General features: G+C 48.1%; 1 protein-coding gene across 4 annotated transcripts in view; it reads right to left on the reverse strand.

Annotated features, from left to right (window-relative positions):
• LOC106748357 overlaps positions 1 to 16,081 on the reverse strand; it is a 181,680-nt gene that overhangs the window by 64,646 nt on the left and 100,953 nt on the right. For 2 of the 4 annotated variants that reach the window (XM_014626789.1, XM_014626786.1), the window contains exons 22-23: positions 15,052 to 15,099; positions 7,919 to 7,948 (exon numbers count right to left, since the gene is read on the reverse strand). In XM_014626789.1, coding sequence (XP_014482275.1) covers positions 7,919 to 7,948; positions 15,052 to 15,099 — 78 coding nt within the window. The remainder of the gene's footprint in view (positions 1 to 7,918; positions 7,949 to 15,051; positions 15,100 to 16,081) is intronic. The other 2 variants (XM_014626788.1, XM_014626787.1) reach the window with 2 other exon arrangements.

Below are 16,081 nucleotides of genomic sequence, written 5' to 3' on the forward strand. Positions count from 1 at the left end.
CCCCCCCCCCCCCCGAATCGTGTGAGTTCGAGAAGCGAATTATGAACGTGCGTTACATTCGCACGGCGATGCAAAATTGATGGGAAAATATAAGATACTCGGACGGAATAACGCGTCTCTCTCTCTCTCGCTTTATCGACATACTATCGGATTTCCTGAGATAGCTCGGATGTAAATGACGAATTATATCCGGTTAGTTGGCGCTCGTGGAAAATTATAGGACGGCGCCGCAACTCTGCGTTTCGCTCGCCTGTCATTCTTTCGCTAATTTAAATGTCAAAGAAAATTGTTTGATTATTTGCCATGCAAATGGAATTGTTTAAGGCGAAACCGACTTAAACCCGATGCGGCGATGGGATCGGAGGAGTTAACGGGAAGGAAGCTCGGATAATTCGGACGCGATAATTGGATCAAGAAGTCGGATCGAGGAGCGATCCTCCTCCTTCGGTATTCCGCGGGGGACACCGACTCCGCTTTAATTATGCTTCTCTCGAATTTAGATCGCGCGTCCCTGATAATGGCGCGACGCGCAACCTGCTATTTCACGATTGCCTCGTGTTTTTGGGCTATTCGCAATTTGGCCCTGGCGTAATTAAAAAAATCCATCGGGAGAGTCTCGCCCCGACCGTTTTTTTTGATCGATAGCATCGATCTCGACGCTGCACGGGACACACGTCGATCGGTAGGTATGAGGGTGGCGGCAAGATTCGTTTGCGTTTCCGTATGTTGCTCCTTGCTGAAACTCCGCTTATCGCGAAGAACTTCTCGAGGGTACACAAACGACAGAGTCACCCTTTCGGCCACCGCTTTCTCGAGCACCGTCATTTCTCTCACTCGAGAGCACTCGGCGCAATCTGCCGCGCGGTATTTGCATATATAAGCTATTAAGCAGCTCTTTTCATTTCCTCCCGTTTATGACAGTTTAGTTGGAATAACGTTTTACAAGATTGCCCCGCGAACTGGGCGTTTCTCGTGAAGACATTTCTCCACCTGATTAATATTTGGCCGACCGGCGGCGCGCCATTCGACTTAGTCGTACATATCCGCCGCTATGTGATGAATTCTCTTCGAAATTATACATCCGAAAAGCTTGGCAGTCTCAAAACTGTTCCTTGATATTTTATTTCTACACGATCGTCAAGATCTCTCTTGAATACACTGAGAAAAAGATTTCTTCGAATTTTAATAAATTTGGTCGCTAATTTAAATGTCAAAGAAAATTGTTTGATTATTTGCCATGCAAATGGAATTGTTTAAGGCGAAACCGACTTAAACCCGCCCAAACAAATCTTATCATCGGCACGCTCGGGAGAAACTAACGTCTCGATCAATAAGTACGACTGTTAGACTTTTTCAGCGAATATGTATCTTTATCTTAAATAAAAAATTTGTTTGAAACGAAGGATCATTTTCTTGTCAAGAAATTACTCGGTTCATTTTACATATTTATTGTAACCGAATAATATTTTATTCAGTTGAAAGATATTATTTCAAATAACGACGTTCTTTCTGTTGAATGATAAAGTTTTCTTGAATGAAACAATACAACTTTCACCCAAACAAATAATATTTCGTGCGAGTATACACATATGTTGTTTCTATGAAACAAGTTCTAGTCAAATAGAAATACCAAATCTAAAGAAACCTTTTTCTCTTTATATATATTCACATAAAATTATATCAAAATATGTAACTACTAAAATCCATCACCATCGAATTTTCTTCGATTATTTATAATTATTTGCTGCTTTCGGGAAATTATTATTCCTCAGCTTCTGCGCCTTGTGTCGAATATTCGTAGCAGAATACAACGGAACATAAATCGGAAGTCTTGGGCCGATAAGACCGCGAGCGCCGCGGCAACGCAAGATGGATACGTGAATACGCCGTCTAAGCTCGATAGGAAATTTACCGGTATTTTCAATAATTTAGTGATATAACATTGTATTATATAATTTATGGTCCATTGCTTATGAATAACTATTTCGCCCGTAGCACGTGTGTGTATTCCGACCCTAAGTAAGATTTATACTACCGTCGCTCGCGCCGCCGGCGCTACACTCGTCTCTTTTTCTTCCTCGCGAGAGAAGCGAAAAGCGATAACTTTACAGCACTGTAATCGATTTCCCTTCCGCTCCCGTAAGAACACTCGCAAAATTATCGAAGTTTACCGACACGACAATCGACGATCATCGAGGTTCGGAAGGAAAAATCGCTTAGATTAAAGAGATAAATACCACGTAAAACCACATTTTACATTTTCGTCTTATGTTATCGTTAATTGAACATATAATTACAGACCAATCAAACATTTAACCGATGATTGAATTACAGATTAAAGATACGAATAAATATAAATATAGACGCGTGTATATATATCTTTTACCTCATTTCATTCGCTCTCTACCGATTACACAACCGAGTTTTCCTATGCAATTAATTATACTTCGTATATTACGTACTTTGTACATAACTTAAGAGACCGGTGGTATCACAGTGTTAGTCGTCGGTGACCGTCATGGCAGTCAACGTGTTAATAAGTGATTTGACACACCTGAAACGTGTAATGTATCGCTGGTCGCGTTCCAACGTCCCGTGACTTCCGTCTTGGCTTCTCGATCCAACATCCCGGCGGCTTCGGATTCTTCATCATGGCATTGACACTGACATTACACTAGCACTCGCGTACGATATAATTCAATCAGAAAAACCGCGTACATATAATGAACAGAATGCCGACGAGGAGTCGATTAAATATTATAACAAAAACCGATAGGAACAATGAAATTGAACCCACGTAATCCGCGTTATGCGTGTGTGCGTTGTTCGTTGGCGCGAAATATAATTCCAACAATTGTCAAGCATCGCCGCCCGCTACGGAATCGTCAAAACATCAATAACGCGAATCAAAATTACGAGTTGGCAAAATTTGAAACTTTTTCTTTCTTACCCCTTTCGAATCGCCAAATCCTATTGAAATTTCCTAATACTGATGAAAAAGAAAATAGTAATAAACAAATTATGAAAGAAAAGTTTGTTGCTTCATTTACTCTGTTGCTGCAGAGGTGAAAACATTGATTGACACCGAAACTTACTCCAATCGGGCAAAAATCAAATTGCGTCTACAATAATATGGCCAGGGATTGTAGATCAAATGCAAGGTGAATATTGAGATATTAATCGAATATCAAACAATCCTGGAATAATTCTTCCTTGTCGTCTCGGCACAGAGATAACAGCAACAATAATAAGTAACCATATATAAAATTAAGAAGCAACAGACATAAATATACATTGTTACACCTCGGGATTTTCCATTCGAGCACGGCGGAATTTGCAAGATTAACGGCGAATTTCGGCGAATGTAAGACACCGCGCGAATTAAAGGAAAGAACCTCTTTCACTTTATTGCAACATCTTTAATTACCGTGAAACGGCCGGAAATTTTTTATCCCCCTACAGAAGTACCGTGGGTAGGCCCACGTGCACATTCGGCCGGTTCCTGCCTTTTTACGAGCTGCGAGAAAACGCAGGGTGCTAATTAAACGAAACGTTTGGAATGCCTGGACGGCATTGGATCGGATGAAAGGGGGATGATGTTTTCGCTCCGGCGCTTCTATTCCACTATCGAAATCGCGTTCTACGCCTTACGTCGCGACGTTGGGAGACGACGTACGGACGCGCCCAAAGACGAAGTATCATCCTTTGACGAGTAAATACGGGGCAAAAATGCAGTCTGCACCGTTACGGTGTCTCACGTCGATTCGGAACGGCGTTCACGGCGCGGCTCCTTCTCGCGCGTCTTAAATACGTAATTTAAGAGGCGCGCGCGAGTCCTCTTGTTGCACCGCTCAAAAGCTCGGGAAAGCATTTCCATATATTTACAATTCTATAGCGGCGTACTTTTATACCGCCGAGACTCGAGAATGAGAAAAAGAGAGAAAGAAAGGGAGAGAGTATCCTCGCGCTATCTCACCGACTATAATTACGGGTTTCGCGCGGTTGTCTTATTATCAGCGACGGAGCGAGTCAATGCGCGGCAACAAAATTATGTTTTACAATCCGCTTAATATGTTCTATCGAGAGAGAGAGAGAGAGAGAGAGAGAGAGAGAACAACGCTTGCGCGAGAGAAAGGTCGTTACTCGATTTTCCCCGGTAACGGAAGCTGGTCGAGTCTCGACGGCGCGAAAGGAACGTGTAGCCTAGATTTCAGACACGGCGGTTCCGTACGAGACGCGTGAAAGCAACGACGAAATTTCAAGTGGAAACGAACAAACGTTAATCAACGCGCTTTGGTCATAAATCGAGTCATATGTAAAAACGCGCACGGCGATATGATATGATACGTTGAAAGAGAGAGAGAGAGAGAGAGAGGAGAAGGGAGAAAGGGGAGGGAGAAGAAGACGACGTCGTCGTCGTAGTCACGTTGTTTCAAGTTGCTCGGGGAACGCTTTCCAATTAAGGCGACGTAATATATGCATCGAGTTTGTGTCTTGTGGCAAAAGGCGCGCGGGGTGGAAGCTATATATAAGGACGCGATGGTCGAGGGTTTGATTCGAGATGAGACGTCAAATGTTACCACTTCGAAGGGTGAGACAAAATTCTCGGTGTCAATTCTCAGGGCAATCTGCCGATGCAGATTAGCTCGAAACCCGGTCTTAGTTGATCCCGGTATAAGATTCGCCCTCTCCCTCCCACCCTCGCACGTCGGGATTAATTGGGGTGAATTGTCCTGCCGCGCCCATTAATGTCACGAGTTTAATCCAGAAGTAAGAATCTCGCGACGGGTCCTCGCTCTCCCGTCTCTCTCTCTCTCTCTCTCTCGGTCTTTATTTACCCCGCTCGATCGTGTCGTGCTTAAATCCCTGTTTTATTTCCGCGGGAAATCAAGCGGGATAAATATTCGCAGAGTGTCAACGATCGCGCACTTCTTTCGTATTGCCGCAGAAAGTAGGCGCGAAGAACTTTTCGGACTCGGGGTTTTTCAGCGCGTCTGAAAAATAAGTGGGACTTAAATTCCCACGTGGAGGATATCTTTCTCGTTTTTAAACCCGTGAACTCTCTTCGACCTGTCGATGATGATAGGAAAGCAACATGGGACGCGTGTATTAAAAGTTTCCCTGGAAGAGAGGAGAGGAAACGCCGCTATAAACGCCACGCAAACGTGTATGTATGAAAATGAGGTGCAAAATCGAAGGTCGATATCTGTCGGCTTCACCGCAACGTATCGGCTCTTTTCTAACACCAAATTGGCCTATATTCCCATATGGCCTGTGTAACGATCGAATATATAAATCCCGTGATATCTCGACCGCGTAAAACGTGCCCGCGTTTCGCCTTTGTCAATTGTGTCCGTGTCCGAATTGTTTTTATTACTTTAACTCTCTAATGACAAGGTAGATTTTCAACGTATCCAGGAAAGTGGGGATTGGATGACCGACCCCACGCTCTGTTCATTTCTCATAACGTAATCAATGTACAAAACGGATAAAAGAAGTAAATAATAACATGCACCAATCCTTAAGAAAACAACGTGTGTACGCTGTAAGATAAACGAAACCGTGGGGTCAATTTGACCCCACTTTACTATTAGAGGGTGCAAAAGAGGATGTCCCGACAAAGATCTGCTATAGGTTACCGTATCTCCGTCCTTGTTACATAACATTTTTCACTGATAGTCTTCGACTATAGTCGAGGGAGACTAGAAGGAAATTGTCGAAACAGACTGCGAAGTTCAACGAACTTCAACGCGTCAGCAACGAGGAAAGAGAGAGAGAGAGAGAGAGAGAAATTTTGTGGGGTGCCAGCCGTTATGGTCAGGATTACTTTCTCTCTCGACGGAGCTCTCGGGGGGAGGGTTCACTCCCTTTGACCGGCACACTTAGAACAACAATAACTTACTAATCCGCGCGGGCCTGCAGCCTGGGCGCCGATGAAAAATGTAAAAATCCAGGAAACCACCGCCCCGTGACAGTTCAATACATTTTAAATGCGTTCCGGCGCATTTGTGGGATACGATAAGCAGCCGCAGGACCCGGGAGCCACGCGAGCGTACCCCAATATGTCGGTTATTTATCGTCAGATTTATGGAATAAATGAGTAGGAGCTCCGTACTTGTCGCGGGAATCCCCGAATATATGTCTCGCTTTTATTATTAACGTTTCGCGCGATACGTTGAATATGCCCGATGGAATAGCGAATTTCTACAAAAATAAGAGATAGAGAGTGAGAGAGAGAGAGAGAGAGAGGAAGAAAGCGAGAGAAAACAAGAAGAGAAAGAAGGAAGAGCCGCAAGCGGGTGTTGCGCCGGTCGAGCGAAGGAAATCGAAACGCAAGATGTAAATCACATCGTCGATATCGGGAGTCGCATCGTTAAGATCGCTCATCATACAGTGAAGAAAGTAGGGAGGGAGGGAGGAAGGAAGGTGATATATATAAATAATTCGGGAACGAATAATACCGCGGAGCGATGCGATGAGACACCGCCGGCGCGAGAAATACTCCCGAACCGGGATAGATCGATACGCCGAACCTTGATGAGAGAGGAAAAAAAAAGGGAGGAAGAGGAGGAGGAAGAGGAGGGGTAGGGTTGGTGGAATGCCTTTATACGCCGCATCTCTATGGGATTCTTTCACGACACGCCGATTTAAAGCGCCTTTTAAGACGGTCTCGCGCGGGGACGACGCTCGGCGGAATTGTGCCGAGCTGAATCGAGCGTTGAACTCTATATCGCTCGCGTACCTCCCCCTCCCTCTTTCTCTCTCTCTCTTTTTTACAGGACGCCCCCGTAGTAAGTAGCATTCCTATTTTCCGTCGTAATAAGGAAGCTGTCAGCGGGCGAACGGGACGGCGGTCGTCGGTGTAATCGACGTGATGGCGATTAAAAGGAGCAATATGTCGGGATCAACCGTATCGATGACGACGCGCGAAGTCGAGTTCGGCACGCGGCACGCCGGAGGGTCCCCGACGGGCTTCAAAGGCGCGAATGATCGTCGTCGTCGACGGCTCAGCCTTCCTCCTAGCCACGATAAAAGCCCCGCTCTCTTCGGGGAGAGAGATCTCCTCCTGTACGATCCGCACAAGGCGAGAACGAGGAGGCCCACCACTCGGCAATCATTCGTGAAACAAAAGCCGGGCGGCGCGCGCGCGCGCTTATTATAATACAACGAGAATGCGTTAGGCGCTGGCATTCGACAGGCGCCGAAAACCCGACTCTCTGCTTTGCAATTCGGCGCGCTCTAGAGTTCCTCTTCTTTTTTTTTTTACATAATCGCGTCTCGTCACCCGGCCGACGTTTTATTCCGTCGCCCGCCACGGGAAAGTCCCTTATTACAGGGCGCGTACGAGACATTAACGGCGTATGTATTATGCAGAGCCGCAAGAGAGAGAGAAAGAGAATTGTGCCGATTGTGCGCTGCGCTTGGAAGCGTAGTGGAAATTATCTATATTTCGCGCGCGCACCAACGTCCCGTCGTTTCATTTTAACCACAAAGATCATCGGGACAACTGTTCTTCCAGCAAACGTTACTATATAACATTAATGACGATAACCCTTACGTGCGTGTTGCTTTAACTTATCTTTGCGATTAAAATGAAAAAGAAGGATATTGTTACCCCCCCCCCCCCAAAAAAATAGCTATATTTCTCTCTCAGTATATACCGCGTATATTTGATATACGGAATAAATTATTCGGTTGCAACGGTCGAACATTTCAGTCGGCAAATATCCAGCAGATTTTCAGTTCGCTACTTATTAAGCTACATTATTCGCTACGTATTCACTTTTTTTTCACGGGAAGGTCGAGACACGGAGAGCCGGCAACTCACGCGCGTAAGTAAGAGAAAGGGAGGAAGACTGCGGGGGTATTTATATAAACGAAAAGCGGCATGCATTTTGAGTAAAGTGGTGAGCGTTACCTTTCGAAAGCGTAGTGTCTCTCCTCAAATCTGTAACACATAAACAAGCTTCGTCACTATACACCGCCGTGGTAACACCTACGTACAACTACGCGGAGGAGACGAAGAGAGGTCATTGGTTCCGAACTCGTTTCATAAACTAGTTTCGACAAGCTCATCGGGCGAGAAGAGGAGGGGGGAGGGGAGGGGGGGAGGAGGAACGACGACGAAGGCAGGAGACCGCGAAGATGATTTCGGACGGTAGACGGGTAGTTTGGCGCACGTAGGTAGTTATACCTATAAGTAGACATAATCATCACCATTGTAGATAGGCGGCGGACGGGCAAGAGCTAATTTCCAAACCCCGCATTATGGTCCCCGGAATCAACTTTTCTATAGTATAATAAGCTATTTTATATGACGTGCGCACGCAATTATATTGAGATTAGATAAGATACGCGGGCCGTTTTAGTTGTTACACAAAGGCAAATCCAAAGTGCATCGCGAAACAGCTCAGGCGAGAGAGAGAGAGAGAGAGGGATAAAGCCCGATGGAGAATCTCGATGGTTTTTGTTTCCCCGCCTTTTCGCTCCTCCTTTTTCTGATCCCGCCCTGATCACGGTAGGGAGACCTTGAAAACAATATTTCGATCGGTGAGACGAACAACGACGATTTTCGAGAGTTCTTGTTTCGCGCGCGGCCGCACGTGCGGAGAGAGAGAGAGAAATTCCGGAATAAATAAAGCGCCATTCGTAGTATATATTCACAATGCTATTTACTTCTAAAACGGGATTTCTTCCGACGTTACACGCTCGTGAAGAGAGGCCCGGGAGCTTTGCGGGACGTTTTTCCGATCCCGTTCGACGAAGCGGCTACGCCGGACCGGAATGCGGGGCAGTGGCGGTAAAAAGCGAATCAAATATCTACCATTGGACCGAACCACTCGACTAATGAAAATACCTATTGTTACTTTCTGGGTTTTGCTGTTAAGAGATTTTTCGTCGACAGCATCCCGATCTCGCGCGGTATTCCGTTCCAAATCCGCCGGTAAGAAAGGGGTACGATGACATCGGGCTCGATATCTCGCGGATATCTCGGCCGAGGCGGCGGCCTTACGACGCGACACGATGCGATCCACATGGTAAACATAAGTGCCGTTTTGTAAGATATACACGAAATATGCACCGTGCGTGAAAACGCCAACAATTTACTCGGCGCTGCAGGGATTAGGAAGAGCTCGCGACGAAATCGATGTTGCATAGACTGAAGACTGAGTTTGATCGGGTCTGTCTGACAATGGTTAAGCAAACGCAGTTTAATTGAAAACAACGGAATTTTTAGCCGCAAAAACCGAATTTGGTTCGTGAGGACGGAAAATTCTGCTTCCTTTAACCCGGGAATAGTCACCTTATTTTTTTGCTTCTTTTTACCATCACGAACACTTGATGTGCTTATTCCCTTTCTGAAATATTTCATTGGTTTCTCCTCGTGTCTTTCAATAAGAGTCAATCTATATTCATAACGTCCCTAAATAATAAGTCATAGAGCGATCGATGATACGCTATATTTTGTTAACAGCGACTTTTAATTGGAATCTAAACGACCGGAATTAAAGTGACGTATTGCAGAGAGGCTCGCTGACGACGAGTAAAAATTCCCAAACTGACAAAAAAAGAGTTTATCTGCCCGTCAACCGAACGCATCTCGGTCGAAGGAGACACGATTTCTCGCTATAACAATCAAACTAGATTCATGAGAACTGCAAATCTCGTTCCCCCGTCAGACACGTCCAACCACACGCGTTTCTCAGTGCGCTCGAATCCACCTGGCAATGTACGAGCAAAGTTTCGAATTCCGAGCCAAATTCGATTCTTTCAACCGGAAGTTCCGGCTTTCCCCGACCCGAACGTTCGTCCGGAGTCAGGTAAATCCGACGAAACTTATTCCCCAACGACAGGCCAGGGTATATCGGGAGACACACTTGCGTAAATCGCAGGCCTTGGCGAGAAATCCGCTTCCTCGTCGTCCTCGGCGATCACGACGACGCGCAGCATCCCGGCGGATACCGTTCGATCTCTCGGCGGACGGGCGTTACGGCCGAGTGGATCAGACGGAGTGACGAGGAGAGCAAATCGCGGCGCGGGGGAAAAACAATTGAAATCGGGGGGCGAGCGAGCGCTCGTTCGCGTCCGTGCGGCGCGATGCGGCTTCGCACAGTTCCTGATTCGCATTTAAGTTAGTCTCACGTTCCGCCGCTGCACGTGATCCAGCTGCTCGAGAGGAATCCCACGTATCCGTGACGTCGCTCCATCTCCACACCGCGGGCAACCTGCATGCGAGATACGTACGCGAGACTTCTGTCTAGCCGCGCGCGCGCTGAGACTTATTAGGGATTCCGCGCGGGCCACGTGCAGAAATTCGACGTTGCGCGTCTGCAGGCGCCACGTGTACCCCCGCGGTCGCCCCGCAGCCGGCGGACGCACGTTCTTCTAATTTGCGATACGTCTTCGGACTGCTTAAAACTCGACCAACCTGTTCCGTCGTCGCGCGCGCGGATGCATGCCGTTCGATGAATCCGTCCCGCCGCAGACCGGAAGAACCGAGAGAGAGAGAGAGAGAGAGAGAGACTGTTTGGGATTACGTGCGCATCTCGCTACGACTCCCGCCACTGTGTGCGTGTGTGTAGCGTTGCTTGCGCGTGTGCATAACGTCGGTCGATCGCCGCGAAATACGCTTGAAAATACATCCTTCGACGTCGGACGAGCCGACATGTGCGTCACGCGACTTTCCGCTGGGCAGGTGGGAGAGAGGGGGGAGAGGGGGGCTCTCTGACTATTAAATCACTGCGCATAATAAGTCTTCAGCAACGTTCGGAACACACGGGTCGTGATAATTCACGATGATAGATAACGCATCCAAATATCCGCGTAATCCTTCCTTTGTATCGGGAGAGGGGCGGGGGGGGGAAAAGGAGGCACCCTGTGGCTATACTTACGACTCCCGGGCGCGTCTCTCACCTCTAAATCTTGGCCTGTTATGCACCATATTCACGAGGGACGCCATGCGTGTTTACGGCCGAGTCGAAATTTGAAATTCTACGTTCGAGCCTTCAAGCGGAGAGAACGGAAATGAGTTCACACTTGTGGCATCAAAGGAGCGCAACAAGCGCTCGTTTTAACACTACAAAAGCAATTCGGTCCTCCGGAGTTTAGATTTTAATTCTAATCCTTGAGTGGGGAAAACGCCGATAACTTCCCCACTTCTGGCAGCAGAGAAGGCACAATGGGGGACTCTTGAACACTTAACGTAGAACTGAATTAGACCTAAAGTAGGATTAAAATTTCGACTCGGGTATCGTCGAAATGAACGAGCGAAACCGAGTCGAAATGTTAAGTTCTGCGTTAAGTCTTCGAATGGAGGAAACGACAATAACTTTCCCACTTGCAACAGCAAAGGAGCACGACGGAAGACTTTTAGGCACTTAATATCGAACTGAATTAGACCTGAACCAGGAATAAAACGTCGACTCGGGAAAACGCAATGCGTCCTTTTCGTTCGTGCACGGTACGCAACGTGCGGCGCGCGCTTGTTGTTTCGACTCTCGAATTAAACGCGAATTAAAGTCACACCCGTCAAATCGCACACGCGATTACCGTTTCGGCGGACGTGAAAGTCGAGGCGCGCGCGCGCGCTCAACGCGATCAAATTGGAACATGCGTGGAAAATGAAAATAGCGAGGAATAACTTTCTCTCTCTCTCTCTCTCTCTCTCTCTCTTAAATCGCGAGATCGAGTGTTAATGGCTCCCCTTCCTGCTGCGCGCGACACCGAAACAAGAGCGGCGGATTCCGGTGCATAACGCTGCATCGGTGCACAACGGAGCACAGAGGTACAGAGCGGAGAGAGAGAGAGAGAGAGAGAGAGACGCGCATTGTCGCGCCCGTTTCGTAAGACGGGAGGAAATCGTGCGACAATGCGACTCTCCACGGAGGTCCCTCCTCCGGAGGGACGGAGCCCCGACGGCGTAAGAAAAGTGAACGCGCGAGAGGCCGCGGGGGATGCGGACGGGGGACAGGGAAGAGATGCAGCGCGTCGTTGTTTCGCTTTCCTCCTTTGAGGTTTTATTTATCGGCCGGCTTGAATATTCAGCCCGGACCGGACAAAACCGTTCTGAGACCGCGAGCCGGTCTCCGAGCGAGAGAGAGAGAAAGAGAGAGAGAGAGAGAGAGAGAGATAGAGAAAAAGAGATAGGGAGAGAAACAGAAAAGAGAAAGAGAGAGTGTGTCGCTTACAGAAACGCGAGAGCGATATTGTTGGACGCGGGCCGCGTCGACGTCGTCGTCGTCGTCGACGCGAGTACAATACGTCGAGAACGGTGGAATGCATTAATATTAATGGTGGTACCGAAGGAGTCACCGCTAACGGTCGCGCGACTCGCGCGACAGGCTCGACCGCTCATCGAACTCTTCCCGCGATAGACGAAATCGCGGCGCCGTCGATGATATTTCGCTCGTCGCTTCGCCGGATTCGAGGGGTTCCGCGGGAAAGGAAGCGCACATCGTCGCACGTCGGACGAGGCCGGTAACCGGTGAATACGTACGTAAAGGGTTTAATCGTGAGTGGCCGGGCGCGTCCTCGCGAAATTTCTCTCGCCGCGCGGTGGCCTCGAGAGAGGAGGCGCGTCTCGCGAGGTTGCGTCGCCCGGAGGAGCAGCGGCATCGGTTATTCCGACGACGATCGGCACCTCGTGCAACGCCCACCGTCCCTTATCATCGCACTTTCGCCTCGGCGATGATGATAATTCGATTATCGTCTCGATCCCGGTCTTTCGAGACGTTTCCGCGTTCGCACGTCCCGAGACGCACGGTGAGTCGCTTCTGGTATTCATTATTTCCAACCCTTACGGCGCAGTGTGAAAAAAATCACCTCTTCTTGATACAATAACTCTGATATTCGACGGTTGTTTCAACTACTTACAATGGCTCGAGAAATCCGCGAAAATTCATGAACATATTTCCAAGCTTGTAGAACAAACATATGTGGCTAAAGTTGGATGATATAATAATATATAGTATAGTTTATTTGTAAAAAAAGGAGGAAACACAGATCGAGGAGGAAACTTCCAAGAGACAAATCGGTCGAGTACTGAAGACTCATTGTTCCACCCTGCGGGGTTAATACGGTATCTAACGCGAAGAGAGAAAAAGAGAGAGAGAGATTGAGAGAGGGAGGAGAATGGTAAAGAGCGCTCTCGAGTGGACGGACGGACGGACAGGGTACGCTCGCGAAGTCCAGTCGGTGGAATTTTTATGCTAAAAACCACGCCGATTTATCTCGGAAGCGGCATCTCCATAACCCGGCTAAAGACTTTGATGGCCTTGCAGCTCAACTTCCAAGGTACATCACGAGAGATGGAGGGCGAGATACGAAATGGCAGATTCTTCACCGTTGAACGCGCGACGTAGGTGGGTGGTGAGTCACGGGTTGTACATATTAAATAAGTTGAATCGCCGGCTAACGAAACTGCGGCGCCGATTACATCTCTCGCCGCCGTTGCCGCTTATCTCGCGCGCGGAGTATGAGCGCGCGGGGTACGTGCGAGTTCCCCCCCCCCCTTTCCTTTTCCCCGTTTTTACGCCACTTTCGGACCGAATTTATTTTCTGCGCGACGCGCATTATTACGGGAACACGAGTCGCCGAGCGATTCCTCCTCCACTCGGGACAACGACTATCTCGCGCGCGCGCGCGCGCGCGCACGCACATCAGGATCACGTCGAAACCGCAGGGATAAACAAAAGGACCATGAAACGCGGCAGGATGGCGAGAAAACGATGGAGAGCTCGGGGGAAAAATAACGCAGGTCGTGGAATGGCTCAAGAGAGCCGATCCGAAAGTCGGATGGTAGCGAAAAGGGAGCGAGCGAGAGAGAGAGAGAGAGAGAGAGAGAAAGAAGAAGAGGAAAAGAGGGAGAGAGAAGAGACTTCGAAGTTTCGCCGGTCGGTTGACCTCGCCCGGTAATAAGAATAAATGTGATTCTATTACGGGTTCAATTGTTACGGCGGCAGATAGGCCGCTCTCGATAGAGGCCGGAGGGTAGATATCTCGTAGTCGATAAGATTTGCCCGGGAAGGTTTTTACCTAGGAAATCGCTCCCTCCAACTACCGGGGCCGGTGGTGTCGGTATTAACGAATCTTACGAGCGCTTGTAACACCGTCGAAATTGTAATCGCCCGTAGAAACGTTCGCGAGAATCTTCCGCGTTCGCAAGTCCGGATCAACAATAGGTGAGATGAGAGCTTTCGGGCTTTTGCATCAAGCGATAATATGTAACGTAATCTCCGAGAAAAAGACCTCAAGATTTGTTTCGACAGCAAAAAGATTTGTTATGAGTAGAACAAATTTTTTTGCTGTCTTAACAAATTTTGTTTTACCATAATGACAAACATTTGCTGTCCCGACAAAATTTGTTCTCTCCGTGCATAAGATGTAAATTTAGACTGAAGAGCCAATCAGGATGTTGCTTTAGATTCGTGTACTTCAGAAGAAAATAGAATTCTCTCTCTTTCTCTCCTTCCCTCTCTTTCTGACGGTTAATCTGATCGTAAGCAGAAGTAACTAGGATTCGAGTAGTTGGAATCCTAGTTACACCGTCACCTCTTCCTCCCCCTTCCATCCCTTCTAGATAATTTTCTATATAAATCTAAAGCAATACTCCAATTACTTCTTCAGTCTAAATTTAATGTCTCATGCTTACGGTTACGGCGATTCGTGGGGGGAAAGTCGTAAAGTCGCAAAGTCCGTGCCGACGGAGCACGCGGTCTCGTTCGACGACACGCGAGTCCGCGATTCGTCGCGTCGAGCTCGCATCGACGTTGAGCGAAATTATTATTCGGAAAATTACACCTCTCACGCGCCACATTTTTACATATCACGTGCGCGTCCCGGGTACGCGAACAGGGTAGAAGGAGCTTGTATTCTGAATGCGCGTAAATTGGATTTATCTCTGAGTCGTCATATCGACAACAGGATGTCGATGGGCGAAATAAATGAAGTCGCGTGAGATCCCGTAGAATACGAATCGGGGATCTGGAGAGAGAGAGAGAGAAAGAGAGAGAGAGAAAGAGAGAGAGAGAGAGAGATCGAGAGAGTACTCACCGTGCGTTGACGGAGGTAGGATTTCCGACGTCGTCCATGGACGGTTTCCTAGAATGAAACCACGAATGAAATTCGTTACTGTTCATCCGCAGCTGCATAATCGCGGGATGCTTATACGCGGTGGCGCATAGGTTTGTCGTTTGCCACTGCATTATTGCTCTCTCTCTCTCTCTCGCCCGGGGGGATTATTCTCTCCTTTCCCTCTCGTGAGATGTTTCTCCCCCTCGACGGAGATGCGCGCGCGAGATCCCCTCTCCTCTCGGACTTCTACTTCGCGGGAGTACCGGAAGCGGACTTTATTATACACATCCTTATAGCTTTCACCGCCACGGATATCGTCGATGAACAACGCATCGCAGTCTCTCTCTCTCTCTCTCTCTCTCACTGAACCGCTGTACACGTTGACCGACCTCGCGTTCTCGCGTTACGTCCCCGCGAGTATCCGTGTGTTACGCTGGAAAAAGGAATTCGACACAACAATTACCAAACAGTTACAGCAACCAAATCACCTGGTCGAAACTATTTCGCTAAACGTTTGGTAATCGTTACACGAAGAAAAATGTCCATCCGGGTAAACCGATCAAACGATGCATCCGATCGTTATTTTTGCTATCCGATCAAGCGATGGATACACCCCATTATCCGACGAAGTTGCCGATGAAACCCGATCGGAAAGTTAGCCGTCCTTTTCGCACATCCGTTGTCATTTTCATCGGATCAAAACACGACTTGATCGGGCCAGTCACGCTCGATCGGATATATCCGTTATCTTTTCCGATTATTCCGATTATCCGATCTGATGTGACCGGACGGTATTTTTCTCAGTGCACCAGACTCTCTTTCCAATGTACGTACGGTCTCGCCGAGATGAGATTCTTCCCGGGCACAGCGTCACCGGTCACAAAATCGCGATCCTCACTGCGAACTCGTGATCTCTCGGTCGTCCTAAAACTGGCGCCGCCCGGCGATTATCAACATCCGATCACGAGTGCGACGCACAGACGGAATCCACCCACCTCCCCCCCCCCCC

The sequence above is a fragment of the Dinoponera quadriceps genome, unplaced genomic scaffold, assembly GCF_001313825.1.
Source record: "Dinoponera quadriceps isolate SergipeBrazil2010 unplaced genomic scaffold, ASM131382v1 scaffold2512, whole genome shotgun sequence".
NCBI lineage: Eukaryota > Metazoa > Arthropoda > Insecta > Hymenoptera > Formicidae > Dinoponera > Dinoponera quadriceps.